Source organism: Harpia harpyja, chromosome 7 (genome assembly GCF_026419915.1).
Source record: "Harpia harpyja isolate bHarHar1 chromosome 7, bHarHar1 primary haplotype, whole genome shotgun sequence".
In the NCBI taxonomy this organism is placed as follows: domain Eukaryota; kingdom Metazoa; phylum Chordata; class Aves; order Accipitriformes; family Accipitridae; genus Harpia; species Harpia harpyja.
Genome location: NC_068946.1, coordinates 40,959,326 through 40,979,358, shown reverse-complemented (window position 1 = coordinate 40,979,358; position 20,033 = coordinate 40,959,326). Strand labels below are relative to the sequence as shown.

The following is a 20,033-nucleotide window of genomic DNA, read 5'->3' as shown; positions in this document are numbered from 1 at the left end:
CCCTCACCCAGCGGCTCGCACAACGGCCGCCACCACCCCCGCCACGTGACGAGAGGCCCCGCCCGCTCGCGCCGGGGCTCAGCGCCGGGGACGGCGAGCAGCAGCAGGCGGCGGCAGCGGTGCCCGGGGCCCCGGGCGGGCTGCGGCTGAGCGGGGTCGCTCCCTCGTCTTGCGGCACGGCACAGCGCCGTACTGGGGCCCCGCGGGCGGAGCCGGCGGGCGGCAGGTAAGGGGGGCGGTTATCCACGGGTCGGGGAACGCCCGGGTCTGTCCCCGCGGTGGAGAGACCGTTGGCCGCACGTTCAGCGCCTGGGAGGGCTCGGTTCCTCAGGTAACGTCCTGGTGCCTCGGGGCCGCCTCTGGGGGCTGCAGCCTCGCAGCAAACCCACCGAGCCCCCATCCGTGGTCTCGTCTGCTTCCAAGGGAGGGGTTTTCCTATTTTACTGTACCGTTTCGGGTCACCTTCCACAGCGACGCGGGAAGACACCCGCAGGAGCATAGGGCGTGGAGCCCCAGCCAGGAGAAGTCAGTGTAATGCTCTGAAGGTGTCATGAATAGCAGAGGAAGCTGCTGGTGTTCTCCTGCCAGGGACCCGCGGACAGAGAATCCTCTCTCCAGGCACGGACTTGGTCGGGAAGAGGCCGTGAAGGCTGAGGTGATACCTTTTGCCATGTCCGTACTATAGCCGGTTTGTGCTAAAATGCCTTTATGGTGATTTTTTTTACTTAAAATCGCCCTCAGTAAGCTCAGTATTAATTACACAGTTGGCACAGAGAACAGGCAACGTTATTTTCCTTTCTATCCTACAGTGAAGTGGCAGAGCATCTTTGTCCATTGCAGGTGATTTTAACCAGCGCTGATGTGCCCAGGAGCGTGCGTGTGCATGTTCAGTGTCTTTTCAGGCATCTCCTCTGTCTTTTTCAATAGAAGAGATGTTTGGAAGTATATGTCAATTTTGGCCTGTTATTTTTGCCTTAGGGGAGATGGCTGATGTGGGAAGAGAGCGAGAAAAATTTTTTTTAAAAGACGTATGAGTGAAGTGGGAGAATCATTGAGTCTGTTTTGGTTTTCTCATTTGTTAAACGGATTTATTTGCTTTTCCTAAACATGTTCTAAGGTTTAATACTTTAAAACAGAGACAATTGTAAGATAACATCTTTATCCTGAAGTTCAGTGTGTTTCAAAGGAAGCTGTATGCCCTCCTGTTAAGTGCAGGGAAGGGGAGGCATGGAGAAGTTAACAGTGTGTCCAGACTCATTCAGCAAAGGGTGACAGGACAGAATGGATTTCTGCATGGTGACTTAGGCTGGTGAGGCAACCATTAGACAAAGTTGCCTTCTGGGTGGGCTAATGTTTGCGGAATACTTTAATGTTTTAAAGCACAGTATTACTTTCTGGAGGCAAAATGTGAAGCACTGTGGGTGACACTGCAAGAATTTTTTTTCCCCCATTAATTATCTTCAACAATCTGTAGACTCCACAGATCCCCATTAACTGCCTCTGGCTGCCCTACATATCTTAAGCAGGCCATATCAGAGCGATCATTAATTAACACCAGGGAGAAGCACTCATCTGTGCTAGTGAACTAGATCTTCATATTCCAAGCTGCCTGCCATCCTGACTGAGCCGCAGGCCACCAAGGAAAGTCCAGTGGGCCTCTCTGCTCATATGACTTTGCTTAATTTCAGTGTTCTTCCCAGAGAGCACTATCAAACAATTTTTCTTCCCTATCAGTTGCTTGGTTTACTCAATAGACGTAGAAATGCCATAAATACAGGGCTGAACGCATGAGTTAAGGTTCAGTGAGTGAGGGGTGGGAAGAGAAAGGGCAAAGGCATAAAGACTGGAGAGTAAGGAGGTAAGAAAAGGGGACATCCACTCCTTGGCATTCAATGGAGGGTAGCCCCTTCTGGTACAAAATCTGTCCGCAAAGAACAGAGCTGAGATAACCAATTCTCACAGATGTTTTCAGCAAGGCAATGGCTTCTATTCACCGTCATGTGGGTTGCCTTTGAACCAAGGATTCAAAGTGTACCTTTGTGTGAATCGACTTTATGCTAGTGGTTGAAATTCAAAATTATTTAAGCTGAAAAGAAGAAAATCTTATTAACTACAATAAATTTTAATCTTCTCCTACACTTGTAGTTTCTTATTCGCAAAGGAATGTTAATTTTCTTTTATTGGTAGCATTAAAACATGTTGGTCTGTCACTACATGCAGCCATAGTGGTAAATTCAGTAAGCAGAAGGCTCTTCTTACATATTTATGTTATTCTATAAACTTAATGTTCAGATCCTTAATTTTTATGTGTTAGGAAATAGTGTCTGATTAGACAGCCGATTTTTTATTTATGTATTTTTTCAGTATGTGTCAGCTTGCATTTGGAAGAAAATAAATCTGCATTTAAAGCCTCGGAGTCTTCATTTTCATTTTTGAAGTTAAAAACCATCTGAATTTTTTTTCCTTGGTATATCTATCACTTAAGACATTAACCATTCAAAAATCAAAATGACATGTTTAGGAAAAAGAATTCATCAATATTTTTTTTCCAGTTGTCAGCTCCTTCAGAGTTGCGGGATTAGCACATGCCGTTCTTCAACATCTACTTTTTTATTTATAGATTGAAGAGGAAAAACTAGATTTCCTGTTTTTACAGCTCCCAGATTGTGTCTTGGCTTTGAGTGAACTAGTTCAATTTGTTGAGATTAATAGGAAACTCTGCATTTTCAGAAAAGGCTACTTTTGACAAAAGCTGATTTTGTGCTTTGCCAGCCTATGGCTCGGCTATTCATCTGATGACATCTGCCAGTGCAGCACGCTGCCATGCTTTAAAAATCCTGGCAGCGATAGGTACTGCCTTAATAATTCCTTATAGCCTGCTGTCCTTCAGGGGGTCTGTGCCCTTCCATAGCTTGTAATCCATGTTGGCAAGGGGGAAGGTCTCAGAGTTGTTAAATACCAACCTGATGTGAGAAAACAGATGGTTCCAAATAGGAGAGAAATCTCTGCAGCATCCAGACCCTGGGAGAGGTATCTCTGGGGCCAGCAGTCTCACAATGAGGTGAGAGCAGAGGAGCTTTAATGAAAAGCATCTCAGTGCCAGAAATAAAACTTTAAGGTCAAAGATAATTTCTGACAGAGGGTTTCTGCTAGGTAGCCTTCAGAAAAAAGCAGGCTTGCACTCCAGCAGTCTCTGCTTTCCCAGAACCCCACTCTCATGGATGCTCCAGGTTCATATCTTTCTTCTCCTGCGATACCGAATTGCACAAAGCATAACAATCGTTTCTCCTCTCTGCCCCCCATACCTATTACAAGAAGTGCCTGAATTGAGCCAAAACAAAATGAAAACCAGTGTGAGTTTCCGTTTCCATACCTCTCTGGACCTTTTTGTGGGATTATGCGAGAGGCCTATTTGGAAATCCCTGCTATTTTCACCTCCTGTCTGCATTTTCTCCTGTGGCTGTTTTTCCTTTCATCATCTCTCACTGGCAAGTGAGAGCCTTTCTGTTTCGTGGCTTCTGGTTTCCATGTCAGAATGCCTGCTGGTCAGCCCCAGCTGATGGTCAGGCTCTCTGGTCAATTCATCTCTTTAGGGACTTCCCCTCTGGAAAGGTACTTCACTCTCAGTGGTATCTTGGGGGATTTCAGTCTAATTAGGAGATGAGCAGGATTTTGCAACCTTTCATCATTGTCCCTAGGAATTTCATTCCAGTAATTAAAAAAAAAATACAGGAGATACCAAAGACAGACACCCCACTCAAAGCAGAGTTCGTAGTGGTGCAAGATGTAGAATATCAGCATTAAACAGTTTGAAACTGGTACATAGACAGATTTTCTAAATAATCACACACCCTGCTAATACCATACTAATGATACTGAAGCATTCACTTATCTGCAATTGAAAGTGCTGCATTTTTAATACCCTGGCATCACGGATCTGTATCTGCACTTGTATCCAATCGAGAGTCCCCTGAGCCAACTAATTCCTGCTGCTGGAGATACTGTCTAAATATCTTAGATTATATTTACTGTGCAATGCATTAAACAATCCTGAATTGCTCCCAGGGGAATCTTCCAATTCTCTGTCTCTGCAGTCTGGCTCTTCAGTAACTCCTGGGCTGCCACTGGGAGTAACTCAGAGAAAGCTCCAATCTGAAGCCCCCAAATATCTTGCCTAAATAAGAACCACAGGATATAGTTTGGTGTTGGTATTTTTCAGATAATCCTTTCCAGACTGGATTTACAATTGACTGTGTTTTCCACTGGGCTGCATGGCTGCAACTTCTTGCTCTCTAATTGCAGGTATTTCTATGTGTGGTCTCTCCTCATTTTGTCTGAGTAAAGCATTGGGGTGCTTGATCTTGCCAGCACAGAGCAGGGCAGGAAAGGAGAGACCACCAAGATGGTCAGGGATCTTCTGAGTAGGAAGGGAAGGAGAAAGAGCCTGAGGTACCAACACAGGGTCCTAGTTTTTAGTTATTGTAAAGGTCAGGCAAGAGTCCAGCATGCATTAAAGCATCCTGGTGAGAGGACTGCATGATTTCCTAAGGAAAGGAAACAGAGATCCTTCACTGAAATAACCACCTGCCAGCCAGGTCTCTAGCTAAGCTAGGACTAGGACTGTGCTGTCTTGCGTTAGCACAAGTGCTTCACACCTACCACTGGTGCTTCATGGCTCTGCAGTCTTCAGACATAGCAACTCCCAGTGTTTCTTACTTGCACATGTGTGTGTGCATACACCGTGTGGAAGGTGTTTTCTCTGTACTCTGGAAAGGAAGGTGAAAACTCTGTTTTCATGTACTACATGCTTGCTCTTGTTACTGTGTTCTAGGCATCTGCTTGGATGCCTAGAGGAGGCACAACACTGGTTTGATGTGTGCAGCAAGCTCCTAGTGCATCTTCCAATCCCATTTAATATCAAGCCTTCAAACTGAGGATGAATCAGGTATTATACCAATAAAAATAGATGCTACACTTGATCCTAGCCTAAAGGCACTGCTGTGGAGGTAGGATGCTGGGCTCAAGTTGGTGGGACTGACTTCATTTGGCTGTTCCTGTGGTGCTGTGTAATCCAGCAGTGACCTGGTGGATGGGATAGGAATTACAATGGGCATCTGCTCTTTCAAGGTGCAGGATGGCCTGCTTTGGCAAATGCAGAAGTGAGGGGTAGAGCAGGGGAACAGAGAGATCATGTCTCCACTTTATCGTTGATATTTTTTTCCTACAGGATTTAGGGACTTTTACTGAGTTTATTCAAGATTCATGTCTAAACCACTTGGTTTGCTTTGAAGATTTCAAACCAACATCCGTTTCCAAGTCATTCTCCTTTTAAAGCCTTAGTTCTCTTTAAAGGCTAATGTGCATGTACCATTCATTGATATTTTTAGCATAGTATAGTAAACATAAAGAAACAGAACTCATCCCTGTGGAGGCAGTGGGAATCTTTGAGTCCTTTGTCTTAATTTCTCTTTCTTCTAGCAGTCTGGACAAAGAAGTGGGGAGACAAGGGAGAGACAGCACTTCAGGCTTTTGCTCTAAAAAAAACTAAACCAGTATGGTTTGGGGATTTTGAAAAAGTTGGTATGCCAGAAAATCGATTAGGCATTTCATTTAATATAAAATAAAATTTTAGTATGAAATAAAAATGCACAGCTATGCTTGTATGCTGTTTTCCAGCCTTCAGTAATACTGATCTACGCAGCAGTTATTATTCTGTGACATTTGGAAAAGTTATGGAACAGCAGAGGAAAATAAAAAGAACTGATTCATAAAACAGATACTCTGTAAAATATCCTTGACTTTTAAAAAAATCCTTTGAAAATGTCATCCAGAAACAAATTAGTGATACTTTGGAATGCTTCTCTCCAGTACTTTTTTTTGTTGTTTTGGCTGTACCCGTAGAATACTGTCAGCAAGCGTTTGGGTGTCTCATGGAAGGACAGCAGGGAGAGCAAGGGGCCTGAGCTGCCCAGCATGGCACCGGGAGCCAGCAAGCCCTTAATCCATACCCAAGCAAGTCCAGCGTTACTGCAGCTTCACTGATGGTCAGCCCGTGCTGGCCGATGCAGGTCTGGCTCATGGTGCCAGCAGGATTGGTCCAGAAGCTGCTCAGCAGTGTGGGGCAGTGCTGGCACTAATGCCACCTGCCAACAGGCAGGAGCCGTGTGCCAGTGATAAATGGGAAGGACTGGGCAAACTTAGGTCTGTCAGCGCTTGCCTGCAGAGATTGTGTTGCTTGCCCGCTCCTCCCTTTGCTTTTAGTTTGAGCTTTTAGCACCCTCTCTTCCTGAGGGGAAGGCATGGCACAGGGGGGCTCCATTAGCAAACACCCATAAACTTTTTGGTGGCATGAGTCATCTTACTGCATTATCCCCTCTGCTCTGGTGCTTAGTGCCATCCTCTGCTTTCAGCAGTCCAGCTTGAGGTCTGCTGCTCGGATACACACCCAGAGCATGGTCATTTTCTTGTCTCTCTCTCCAAGAAATGAAAGTGCTTTGAAGCTTGTGGATTAAGCAGGGAGGGAAAGATGGGTGTGATCTGTGAGCTTTGCTGTTTGCTTTCTCCTACCTTGCTGGGATGGCATAGGTGGATGTTTCAATTTGTGCCTCTTGCTATTGTTATACAGGCACTTAAGGTAGCCTCACAATGAGCTGCTGCCATGAGGGGTAGTTTTTCTCCCCTTCCTTAGACATTCTTTTCTCTAGGGGTAGCTGCGTGGTGAACCTGATGAGGGAATCCGTCTGGCTGAAAAGAACATTTTATTTTCTTTTAAAATGCAAAAGGGTTCTTTTCAGTGAGATAAATCCCCCTGTCAAGCTCACCGTGAGCTGCACAGATACTAGTACTGATAGGGAGGGGCTGTTCTTGCCTCAGCTTCTAATGTGTCATTCATCACAGCCTTGAGTATTTGCTAGATTCAAGTAACTGTGTAATGTAGTTTGAGCTATTTCTCCATTAAGTGGAGACAGAGGTTGTCCTGTTTCAGCAGGGTTTCATGAGGATGCATATGTGAAAGATCATGTGGAGTCATTTAGGTATTTAAAACAGTTCCAAAGCTATTGAGGGAGCCCTACTGTTTGGCCCTCTCCCAGCATAAGGCCTGAATTAGATGTGCTTTCTTACATAGGTCTTGCCACATGTTTTTTGTAGGGCCTGGGGCTGCATGTCCTGCATTAGACCAGTGTGTTTTATCATTACATGATTGACTGGTGACAGCCAGATCTGTCCTGAACAGCTGGATGCATCAGATACCATCCATTTTTCATGTGTACAGTCTGCCAGCAGATAACCCCCTTAAAAATACTAGGAATTGGAAATAATCCTTTGGGTAACATGCATCCTCAGAAACATGCATAAATACATGCACAAAATCAGAGGTGGGGTTGGGTGGAGAAGGGATTAGGGGTGGGGAGGCTATGGAGTAGAAGGAGCAGGCAAAGGAGGATCCATGGCTGGGGAGCTCTCTCTCAAGGTGTGTCTCTGGGGTAAATTTCCCCTTATCTCTCCCCCATCCTGGGTAACTCACAGTGCTTCTAAAGCATGGGTTGTTTTTTGTTTCTGCAGATAACCCCTGCATGATGTGAGTGAAGACACAGTGCCAGTCCTTCTTATGTGTTGTACATTTTATGTGACTATAAAAATAAAAATTGATGCTCCTTACTGCTTACTGTCTACATTTCTTCCTCTCATGTCTGCTCTGAGCAGTCATAAAAAGGTTACTTGTGCTGTAGCAAGGATTTAAGATCAAGGATTTTATTAGCTTGCAGGGAGACTCTTCTTTCCTGTCTGCATTCAAACCAGATAATTTCTCTTGTGTTAGCAGCAGGATCAAGCCCTGAAAACCAATGGAAAAAACTTCCTTTGACCTAAATGGTGCAAGGCCAAGCTTTTAGGCTTCTGTTTTGTGTGTCAAAGACTAATACTGTCATGGGAAGCGTAAGCAGCAGTAGCTTTCCTGCTTAGTAACAGAAGACTCTGCTTCTAAAAATTCCTCTACAGAGTGTTTTTGCAGAGCCGCCTCCCCAGGGTTCTCCATCTGTTTTCACACGGAGATTAATAACAAACTGTTTGGCTAATAAACTGGTCCTTGCTATCTCTGAAATTTGACCGTTTCTTTTCCTTCCCTCCCATGGACAGTTATTAGATTCCTGTCTGCCCCTGTGCTCCCACATGGGAGACCACTAATATTACATGCACAGCAATTGTCATGCTTCAGCTCCACAGCAAGGCTTCTAAGGGGTGAAGATGTCAGTGTATGGCTGAAAGAGTTGGTGCTGTGGACAGCTGTGTAGTGCTGAGTGCTGGCCTTGTTCTTACAGGCCGTAAATAAAAGGAAGAGAAGAAAAACAAGCTTTGCATACACTACTGTGATTTCTACAAGAGTCCATTTTTTGTTTGCAACTACGGAGAAAATATTCCCAGGAAAATGGGACTGGGGCAGGAACCTGTTTGAATGACCAGCATCCCTGCAGGATGTGGGGCTGATGGTGGTGTTTCGAAGTGCTGTGTTCAGAAGGTCTAGACCAGGTGGCAGAGGGTACCCCAGCTGCTCCACTGGCAGAAACAGATTAGAGAAGAATAAATGTCTACTGTGAAAACAGGCTTAAGGTCAGGAGAGATCTTTGTGATCTTTCAATCTGACTGCTCCCTAATACAAGCCAGAGGACTTCCCACATTAGCACCTCCTCTGGTCAAGTACTGATGACCAAACTGCTGTCAAGATACCTAGTCCAGATTTGGAAGTTTCCGGTGACGGGACAACTCTCCACAGCCATCCATGATGTATATCAAGTGACATCTACCCACTTTGTTAAAACACCTACCCAACATAGAATCATAGAATCATAGAATCATTTCGGTTGGAAAAGACCTTCGAGATCATCAAGTCCAACCATTAACCATGCCCCCTAAACCATGCCCTGGAGTACCCTGTCCACTCGCTTTTTTAATACCTCCAGGGATGGTGACTCAACCACTTCCCTGGGCAGCCTGTTCCAATGCCTGACAACCCTCTCAGTAAAAAAATTTTTCCTAATATCTAACCTAAATCTCCCTTGCCTCAACTTGAGGCCATTTCCTCTTGTCCTATCTCCAGCCACCTGACAGAAGAGACCAACACCCACCTCACTACAACCCCCTTTCAGGTAGTATCTGCCCTGTATTTGTATCTTTCAGCTTTTTATCTTACTGCATCCTCCTCTGCTGCATCAGAGGGATCTTCACCACGTTTTTGTTTCTGATGTAGACAGACTGACATCAGATTTTACCTCCTTGTGCCTTAAACAGAATAATCTGGGATCCTTCACTTCCTTATCCCAAGGGCTCTGACCCAGCCACAGCAACAGCGCTTCGTAGGGGCTTGTCCCCCATTGCCCATTCCCTCCCCTCTTCTCAGCTCAGGAGCAAGAGAAGAAGAAACTGAGCTGCCACCCCTTGATAACCCTGCTGTTGAGGTGTTTCTTTCTAGTCCTGGTGGTAATTCACAGTGCCAGTAGCTGCTATAGTGGGGGTGGGAACGTTAGACATAGCAAAATAACTCGGGGATCACGGGTGTCTTCTGGTCATTAATCAGCATCCCGCCTAACCAGTGAGCACAAGAACTGGACACAGATCTCCGGTGCCTATCTGTGACAGATTCAAAAGTGACATCACCTTGCTCCTCCTCGCATAGTCAAGGTTGACATAGTCCTTTAGGCTTTGGCATCACACCAAGAACTGACATTCGCTTATCATCTACTGTGAGTTTAACGAAGGTCACAGCTGGATAAACTTTAAGAAAAAAAAGCCCAACCACAAATCTTTGCCTCTAGCTTTGTGTTATTTTCAAATGTTACTGGCAAGTCATCCCCTTTTCAAGGCAGTAGGGACTGAGCGTGGAACTACAGCCAGGAACTTTGGGAATCTAATCCCAAATCAACTTCCATGTCTCCAGACTTTTAGTAGATCATCCCAGCAGTGATGCTTTTGGCTTCTCTGTGGCTCCAGGCCTGCTTTTTTTTCACCACCTCTGGGAGGGGAATCTCACTGTTGTCTTAGGGGCTCATTAGGCTCAAGGTGATTTAAGGATTTTATAGATGCAAAACATGAAGTTTTATTGCTGATTCTCAGAAGAACATGTTAGAGCCTATTGTACCTCCTGCATGAATTTACTACAAAGAGTGAGTTTATTCTATAGAATAAATTTATTCCATTTCCCCATAAAGGCATTTTTAAAAAACACTGAATGAAAGCTTATGTGAATTCCAATGGATGTGAAGAGATATTGGGATCCTGCCAATGTTAACACGTTAAGAGCCAGAACTTGCTATCTTTGAAGTCAGTGGATGGTTTGCTTTGGAGTTAAAAGGGGGAAGTGGAAAGCAAAGCATTAGATTGCACTGTGAAGTTTCTTGCATATCCCATTCCTCTTTTATATTATGGTATGTCGAAAACTGCCTATCTGCATGCTGCTTGTAAACAGATGTAAAGGCCACGTTCCTCAGGCAGATGAGGTACAAGAACTATATTGAGGAATTGCTCTTCATTAGCTCATTTATGGGTTTTTTTAAGGGGGGTGGAGGTGATGAGATGCTTTTTCCAGAGACCCAAAGGTCTCCGGGAAAAACTCCCTTCTTGTTTTTGCTCCATTCTCTGTTGAGGTTGGACTTTGGAATGGGAGGAAAATGCATAGGTAGTGACCTTGAACAACCCCCCCACCAAACTACACTTATTTGGTACACCAGATTAGGGCATTCGTCATCACTGCCCATCTTTGCTCTTGCTTCCCTTGATCAACACTGGAATATTTAAACTGAGTTGCTTCTAGGTAGTTCTAAAGTGCAACACTTGACACTGCAGTGAGAGGAGGGTATGTGCAGTAAATTTACTATTTTTTAGAGCTGTTTTCCAGTATGTCTGCAAATTTAGGCATACATTTTTGCACGGCAAGTGTAAACTGAGATGGCAATCTGAACAGTCTGTTCCCAGCCATGCTGCAGAGCTAGCAGAGATATTCCCTGCCCAGTGATTTAGAAGTAGTCTGACTTCTGGGATATGCCAAATCTTGAGTTTTTTTGAATTCCATTTTATGTGGCTTCTGATCACCAGGGAAGATTTATTTTTTATAATGCAAAAAATAATCTGAATTGTTGAGTTCTTCAAAGCCACATAGAGCCAACTGGCCACATTCTTAGGTGTTAAATGACACAATTGAAGGGGGGGGGTGGGGAGTGTGAGTGTATGAGGCATAAATAGTTGATCTAAAGTTCTGCAAAAAATTTCAAAACAAACCAGCAAAATCTTATATCTGTGGGAAGACCAGGACCATACTGCCAAATCTAAAAATGCTCAACTTTTTTCTAGCATCTGTTCAAGTAAAACAATTTCCCCAGCATTGTGTGGGCTATAAATTATGATAACTGTGTTTCTTAGTTCCATGTTAAAGAGATGATTCAGATACTAGGTAGACGCTTAATTATTGGTCATATGCATTCTTTTAAATATAAATGTTCATGTAAATGTTCAACAGAACTTGTTAACAGAGTTGTTAAAACATTATTCAGTGTATTCAGATTTGTACCTAAATACTTCATGAATACTTGGCAGTCAGTTTCTTAACTGTTATGAAATCTGAGAACCATTAATCCTGCATCTTCCATGTTCACGAAACAGGATTTGTCTGCCTCAATGCATGTTTAATTATATGGTTTTTACTTAGGCAGCTTACCCATAGATAACAGTGTCACTTGATATTGCTGTTAATTTTGCTTGAATGAGGAGTAAAAAACTGAGCCCTTATATTTGTTAAAAGATTTGTGAAGATTTGGGTTGTTTTCCCTGCCCAGTCAGAAGACTTTGCTGTGGTTTCCAATTCCCTCCCCCATGAAGTCATCTTAATAATAATTTTGCTTTAAATCCACTGTATATACTGTATTTTTAAGGTTTGACAGCATGACATAATGCTAAATTGGTAAGGTTTGAAACATCATTCATTTTCACATAACTTGATTACTGTTTGTAATATCCTTGCAATGGGCAGTAAATCAGGAGACACTCAAAATGAGAAAGGTTGGCATCAATATAGCTGTTGTAATGCAGGATGAGTGCAACGTTCCTGCTGCAGTTGTCTCTAATCTAGGCCAGTCCCCTAAATCAGTCAACTTATTTTTCGTCTATGGTTTCATTTCTTCATTCTAATGCATGTGGGCCAAAACTATTGTCTTCTGTCTGCTTCCAGCATTGCAGAGGAATGTTAAATTCACCCAGGAAGCTGTGCTTGTTTAATCTCTTCTTACGAATGTTAATACTCTTTCCTTTTCCAGTAGCTTTGCTTTGTTATATTTAAAATTGGAACCTGAGAATCAGGATTAGGTGATATTACAAAACATGTATCCATGTAATAAAATTGATGTTCAGGACAGTAATAAGGATCTTAAGATGACATTTAAACCAGCTGGAAGTAACCCTTTATAGGAAAATTCTGGCAATTTTTTCTGCTTGGTAAGAAAAAGACACATTTTCAGCCTTCTCTCTCATTTTAGGCTGGGAATGGAGTGCATAGTTTGGATGTCAGCAGTGAGACATCTTACCAAAAAAAAGCATCCATGGGACCGTTGTCTAATCAATGACTTCTAAGTGCAGGAGCTGTTAGTTTGGAAACAAGTGCTACAAGATGCCAAGTGAGGTGCTTGAGAGCAGCAGTGGGATGGAGGAGACCATGCACAAAGAGAGCAAGTCTGGAAGCCAGAGCCCTCGCCGCGGCTCCATGAGAAGGGCTGTGGCAACCACTGTCACCTTTGATGGGGAAGCCACTATGGACCGGAGGAAAAAAAAGAAGAAAGAGTCCCGTCCCGAGTCAATAATAGTGTATCGGTCGGAGAATGAGAATAAGGTGGAAGAAGAACAGGTGGATGAAGAAGGAGGGGAGAGGACCTCTGAGGAAGGCTCCAAGTTCCTGGGTCAGTCCATGGCAGATGGTATGTATTCCTGGGAACACCCACTTTCCATAAACTTTTTTTGATGCCAGCATGCAGTAAGGTCAAATGGAAGTGCCGGTGGGACCAACCTTCTCCAAGACTGCAGGCAAGGAGAGTTTGAGTTCATACATGAAAACGCTCTGAAATAAAAAGCATTACAGGCTGATTTGGGGTGTCTTCTGCAGTTCTTTGCAGAGGTTGGTTGTTGCCGCTCACTTAGTTTTAAATGTATGTGCTGGTTGGGGTTGATCCAGAAAAATGCTTTAAACTAATGATGCTGTGATCAAGCCCCTGTCCCTGCCTAAAACAACTGCCTGTTAAGCGAAAGGATGGAAGCAGATGGATTTAGTGGCTCTACCTGTGATAGGGAGTTTTACTCATTGTCTAGGATTTGCTGTTGCCTTCTGTTTGCATATTCTCAGCATGGCTTCCTCTTTAAGAGTGATTATTTGCCAAAGTCATTGTGGGGCATCTTGGAGTCACTTTCACTTCTGATGTCTGTCCTGAATACCCTCGCAGTGAAGAAGTATGGAAGGCAGGTTCTATGGCTAATCCTCTTGTGAGTCAGCAGTGCAGGCTGAGAGGGGCTTAAATGTGAATGCATGCTCCTGGTCCATCAGCTGCACCAGATTCCCCCATGATCCCAACCCCTGTCCTCATGGCTTATCTGCTGCCTTCCTATTTTTGTGGGCCACTTCAAAATGCTCAGCCTCCTTTTAAGAGCCTCTGAAGACGTCCTTCCAAGCTAGTCAGAATTAAGACCAGGAGAAAGCATATTTTAGCCCCATAGAAGAGTTTATGGCCAGTACCACTGCAGGGACCATCCTAAACCAATGTCACTTGGAAGCTAAGGCAGTCTGTGACTTTAACACACATCCCAACACTTTCCTGTTTGGTGCCTTTGTTGATCCCTTATATAATATATAATTATATAATTATATGAGAGTTTGTAACTTTTTTCTAAACTTTGAAAATTAATTTGGATTGAGATACAGTGCAAATGTAAAGTGAAATATTAGCTATTCAGGTATAACTCCACGTTTGGATGTGCTTATTCCAGAACAAGGGTCTTAGTCCTATTTATGTAATTCACCCCAAGTGTCCACACTGTTCAGGAATAAATCCATGAGGGTACCAGAGAAAATAGGCATACCATTTTGATTCAGTTACTCTGTCTCATCTCTTTCTCATATACTCCTGCAGCACTTTCCCTTCACATATTGTCCCCAGTGCAGATGCTGGAGTCTTCTCCCTTGTGATTTCTGTCATCTGGAATTCCTGTCTTCTCCCTCATTAGCTCCTCTTCCATTTTCTTCTGTGATAATCTTCTTTATACTGCCTTGCTTCTTGTGTTCCATCTTTTTTTCATTTAACTATAACTCCATATGCACTATTTAATTCTTTGGGGTCTGTGGAGATTTACACAAAGTAATCCATACAGAAAATAAATCTAATGTAGATGAGTTTATCTGTGTTTGTAGGTGTCTGGAACATGCCTTTAGACAGCCGCTATGTCACATTGACTGGAACAATCACCAGGGGAAAGAAGAAGGGTCAGATGGTGGACATCCATGTCACGTTAACGGAAAAAGAGCTGCAGGAACTGGCTAAGTCAAAGGAACCTCCTAAAGAGGATGTACCTGAGAAGAAGAAGAAATGTGATGTTGGGCTGGACAAAGGACCCCACATCGTCCTCTGGACCATCATCTGCCTCCCCGTCATTTTTGTACTGTCCTTTGTGGTTTCATTCTACTATGGAACCATTACATGGTACAACATCTTCTTGGTGTACAATGAAGAGAGGACCTTCTGGCACAAAATCACCTTTTGTCCCTTTTTGATCATCTTCTACCCAATTATAATTATGGTTGTGTCTTTTTCCCTAGGCCTGTACTCGGCTGTGGCCCAGGTAGCATGGTCCTTTGGGTACTGGTGGCATGCTGTCAGGGATATGGAGAAGGGCTTCTGTGGCTGGCTCTGCAGCAAGCTGGGTTTGGAAGATTGTTCTCCATACAGCATTGTCGAGCTGCTAGATTCTGACAACATCTCAGGTAGTCTCTCTGGCAAGAGCTCTGCGCAGGGGGTTGAGACCTCAGCAGTCTGAGCCTTTGTCCTGGCTGACTATTTTGGTCATATGCAAGTGGTTTTTCACCTAGAAAAAAACACACTGATTTTTTTATATATATATATATATATATATATTTAAACACAAAGTTAATGAATAAAATATTGGGCTGGGAGTGCTCTTTAAATGTCACAGAATGCAAGTGTGCTAGCTTCACGTGGTCTGGGTGGGGAGGTGCATGGCTCTCCAAGGATTTATCATCTGTTTTAGCTAATTACAACTTCTGGGAATGGTGAGAAAATCCAGGTCTGTGGGGCTCAGGCTGTTTGTGAAGTGGCAGAGATACATGCTGAAAAGTTCACTTCTGTAAAGTTAGACTTTATTTTTCAGGAATAGGACATAACAGTGACCCGTTGACCCGGTGAAAAGAAGTCTCTACTCAGGGAATGAACTTCAGGAGATAGGAACCCATTCAGAGGTGAAGGCTAAACTGCAAAATGTGTTGACGTTCCTGCAGTTTTCCTAGAAAGGGTCCTTGTCCAGTCTTTCCAACAAGTGCAGCAAACTTTCCAGGTAGGCTAACTGCTTAGACACTATCAGAGTCTGAGAAACAGACCACTGGAACAGTTGTGCCCAGCCTTTCACTGGCAGAGGACAGCATAGCCTCCAGCAAAGGCACGTGAGCTCTGCACTGACCTGAAACACAGCCATCACATGGTGGAAGAGTAGGGCTTGCTCTGTAATGCGGTGCATGGGGACCTGATGGGCCTGTCACCAAGCACCCTCCAGTGACTGTAGGTGCACAGATAGGTGCTTAGGACACACCTGAATTTGATCTCTTGATAGGTGCACTGCTAGGAGGGAACGGGTAATGGGAGTCATACGCGGTGTGCAGTGCAAACAGTTGCATTATAGGGAAGAAACACCTGCTCTGAGGAAGGGTGATCAGTTTGCATGTCACTGCAATGCAGGTGTGGACCGGCGGCACCTGTATTTAGGGAGGTGGAGTTGAAGGTGCTTGGGATGGGAAGGTCTCACTGAAACAGTCATTCTGTTTTTCAAGTCGCTCTTATGGAAGAGCTGCTGGACCTTCCCTTCCAGAACAGGGGCATCCCTGAGCCCGTGTCTGTTAGTGCTAGTGCAAACTGCATTAGTGCCTCAGCTCTGGAAGTCTGTGTCCCCCCTACACTTCCTGGTTAATTATATGGAAGTGCAACGGATTATACATCTTCCTGCCCTCATGTCTCATTTTCATAATTGGTTTCCCTCCTTTTGGGACTTTGCATGGCATCTTAGTGGGCTTCCAGACCAGGCTGAGGTGGCCACCATAGACTGGAGAAATTTTAATTGTTTCTTTAAAAATTGACTAGGAGAAAAGTTCTTTTTCTGGATTGACTCTTAGGGTTTTGTTCTGAGGAGGACATGAAGAAAATACGAGAGCTATAACGAACTCTAACGGGGACTGAGTTACACGTCTGAAACATGATTGATTTTCTGAGTGCTCTAGTTCAGCTGGTGCTGCTAGAAAGTCTGGCTCAGCCCCAACCCAGAGGAGCCCACCGTTTGCATGCATGTAGGTAGGTAATTTGTAGTGTGCAGTCAGTCAGGCTGCACAGTCACTCATGTCTGTATAGGTGTTTCACTTTCGCAGTCTCCTTACCAGAGGGGGAACTGCTTTAGTTTTAGGATGGTAAGAGAAGCATTCAGAAGCTGGATTTCACAGGAACTAATGCTTCATGTTGCATTTCAAGGATGAGCTCAAGACTACACTGGCTGTCTGTCCTGGTTAGGACAGCTGGGAACTGGTGATGTATAAACAAGCCCATCCAATCCTCCAGGCCTGACATGGAGAAATAAGTGAAGTCCCTGCTGCATCCTTGTTCTGTCCCCTTCTGGGAGGTCCAGCCAAAGCAGCCTCTTAGCACTGGCTTGGGGATTAACTGTGTGAATAGTATACAAGCCAAATATCAAGAGCAGGCTTGGCCCCACAATTTACTGACAAAGCAGAGGTGCTCCCTGGGCACAGGTACAGCCAAGGCTGCATTTGCTGCTTCCTGATGCGCAGCTCAGTTTTTACTGGCTAAGTCTTTAAAGGCAATGACCAACTTCCAGGAAAAAAAAAAATAGACCCCAACCTTTGAGGCAATGGCAGGTAATTCAGTGGGGTTCAAAGAGGCTGACATATGCCTGGGACCAGTTCAAGCAGTGAAATGCCTTTCACAGGGCTGTTTCAATCAGGGAGCTTGATATGCCTCTGAATTAATACAGAAGCTGAGGATAAGTCATGTCAGTACTGACAGTCTGTAGTGACCCAGCGCAGCCACTCTGCTTAATACTCCACATGGAAATCACAGGCTCCCACATGGCTGGAGGGTGGGAAGAAGTGATGCTTAACAAGCATTAATGGGAAGGCAGGCCCGCTGGCAAGTGTTCTCACGCTTTGCCTAGAGGGACACTGCTGGTGTGAAAGGACTGGATTGTGTATCTTGGCCCCAACATGCAGCAAACAAGTGGGTTTGGGGGAAGGATGGCTGGCAAGTGTGCATTGCTGCAGAAGGAGAAAACCCAATTCAGCTGTCACTGCCAAAGAGCAGCTGTTCAAGGCTAGACGAAAGGCTGGGGTCAGTAGCACAAAGAGCCTTCAGCTTACAGAGGGCTTGAATGATAAATACTAGCTCATTACAGAAAACAGCCATGTGAAATGTCTGCTGAGCTGCAGGATTTGCTTTCAGATTGCGAACAGCCTGCCAGAGCGGAGACAAAACCAAATCTGTGCCTCTTACTGCTATGTAGACACAAAGGAGCATCAGAGAAGTTGTAATACCCTCCCTCTGCCACGGCAGCTATGCTTCTGGGTTTAGAGGCCACCTCTTTCAGGATATACTGGAACAATCCATCATCTGTTTTCTACTTCTTTACACTTAACCAAGCTTGCCTCTGCTCCTGCCAAAGTCAGGGTGTTCTGCCATTGATTTTGGTGGGGCTAGTTTAAGCTTGGGGTTACTTCTGGTGCTATTTGTAAAAGTTTTAATCAAACTTTTCTCAAAACAACTCTGGATAGCTTTCTCTCTTGCCTGTTATCCCCCAAGAGCGGTTTGCCTGCTGCAAAATATATAATCATTATCAATTGTTGTTAATAGAAAAAAGCACAAGTTTTTGTCTTGTTCTATCCCTGCTTTCAGAAACTCACAAGTAATTTCTGCATATGTGCCACTGCCAAACTGCAGGGAATTCCAGTTATTCTGATTGTTGAGTGTGTTTCTGGCTGTTCTAGTCTGGATGGTTTTTTTAAGTAAAGATAGTGTGTGTTTGCTGATTGTTATTTTTAATTGCATTCCCTTTTCCCATCCTTGCTGGCCTGGGTGGAGAATAAAGATGTACATGGCTTTAGAAGAGTGTTGCTCTCATGCTTCTACTTGACTTCGTGTTAAAAACAGTGCTGTGGGATGGACACAGTCATTCTATGCTGATAATTGATTACAAGTCATTATCTTTGAAGACCCACTTTAAAATGTGTCTGAAATGGGTCTCAGTTTTACCTCTTGTTAACCTGTGCCTATCCAGAACTGTCAGATCTCTGGGCCCTGGGTTCTTCTTTGGTTTTACTTCATAGTGCACAAATGAAAACTTTTGATTTAATTTCACTCGTTGGGTATCTGTTTGGCTTTAGCCCCAAGGATCTGTAAGGAGGGACAGACTTCCATACCAAAATAGGAAGTACCTTTAACTCTACAAATACGGTCTGTGTGTCTGTGACTTGGAGCTGCTATTTACAGCTGTGCTGGGAAGATTTCTTACAACCCCTAAGTACTCCAGACATGTCTCTGATAACTCAAAGGAGAATCCACCAATACAGTTCTTTGAGGTGTCTAAATATTAAATGATACCCTCGGTGCTGTCCTACACAGTCTTGGTACAGTGCTACTCTCCTGCTAGCACAGGGCAAACACTTATTTGCCATTTTCTTTCTTCTAAGAAGGAGACGTGGATCTTTAGAAAATCCAAATGAAATTTGTAGCAGAGGTCTAGCACAGCTTCAGTGTAACAGCTCTTTGAGCCAAAAGGCTACCTGCAGGTGATTTCCTCAAACTGGCAGTGCCATGTCCAACACAACAATTGGAAATACCAGGAAGGTGCTTTTGGTGTGATTCCTGCTGCAAACATTGCCAAGGGAACAGGATTCCCTGCACAACAGATGTACGTTGGGGACTTCCCACCTCCAGTGAAGAACCTGGTGAAAGGACACACAGCTTCCTCATGTGGCAGGGTGGGATGGAGGTAGTGGGCCCAGAGAATTAGCTCATTAGCCTTTGCAGTTCTCACCTTTGAGGTACAAGGTAATCATTTTATAAGATAATGGTTAGCAGTGGGAGAGACTCCTATTGAAGACCTTTGCACCAGGCAAAACACATCTGTACGGCTGCACCATGTATTTCACCAGGGGAAGAGAAGGTGCTAATTCTGTCTGCTGGCTTACCCATCCCATTCAGTTTCTTTGAGAACTGAAACAATCACAGCATGAACTGTGCTTTTAACCACAATTAGTCTCTTGAATTCACCCTTCTAATCCTTCGGGCCAGTGCTTTGAATCCTGAGGCTGGGATCCTGCAATTCCTCACTCTGAGACTATTAGCAGGGACTGCTCCATGGATCCATGTGGCCACCCCCATGCATACCTTTTCGAAGCTGCAACCACTAGTTAAGAAAAGTCATTCCATCTGCTCTTACACACTGAAGCATGCAATTACACTAGCATTTAAGGAGAAAATAATTATGCACAGCCCACATTCCTGCACTGTGATGGACACAATTTTGCTCAAAACTTATGCAAGCCCTTTTTGTCCCAGGCAGTGAATTACTGTGAGAGTAGTGCCCTTCCTGCTTCTTTCCAAAGACTTGTCAATGTGGAGGCAGTTAGATTAACGTGGATTCATTTCTGAGTAGATTAGTCCATCCAAATTCATTCCCTGTATGGAAATGAGAACTCAGAAAAAAGAGAGAGGTTGAAGCAAATT

The 20,033-nt window shown here is 44.2% G+C and overlaps 1 protein-coding gene and 1 non-coding gene across 2 annotated transcripts; one reads left to right on the top strand and one right to left on the bottom strand.

The window, feature by feature from the left end:
- The first annotated feature begins 88 nt into the window (after window positions 1-88).
- TMEM169 (transmembrane protein 169) lies at window positions 89-18,411 on the top strand. Its single transcript, XM_052792841.1, has 3 exons — window positions 89-226; window positions 12,519-12,953; window positions 14,435-18,411. Exons 2-3 carry the CDS (start codon window positions 12,650-12,652, stop codon window positions 15,055-15,057), a joined length of 927 nt encoding a protein of 308 aa, XP_052648801.1. The 5' UTR covers window positions 89-226; window positions 12,519-12,649; the 3' UTR covers window positions 15,058-18,411.
- Window positions 4,829-5,011, bottom strand: LOC128144638 (U2 spliceosomal RNA). The gene has a single exon (XR_008236146.1). It is a non-coding gene; the product is annotated as a U2 spliceosomal RNA (small nuclear RNA).
- Window positions 18,412-20,033: the final 1,622 nt, after the last annotated feature.

Excerpts from the sequence above, each read along its gene's own strand:
- TMEM169 (XM_052792841.1), top strand. The coding sequence starts at position 12,650 with ATGCCAAGTGAGGTGCTTGAGAGCAGCAGTGGGATGGAGGAGACCATG. Across the intron at positions 12,954-14,434 it reads GGGTCAGTCCATGGCAGATG|GTGTCTGGAACATGCCTTTA; the intron begins GTATGTATTCCT and ends CTGTGTTTGTAG.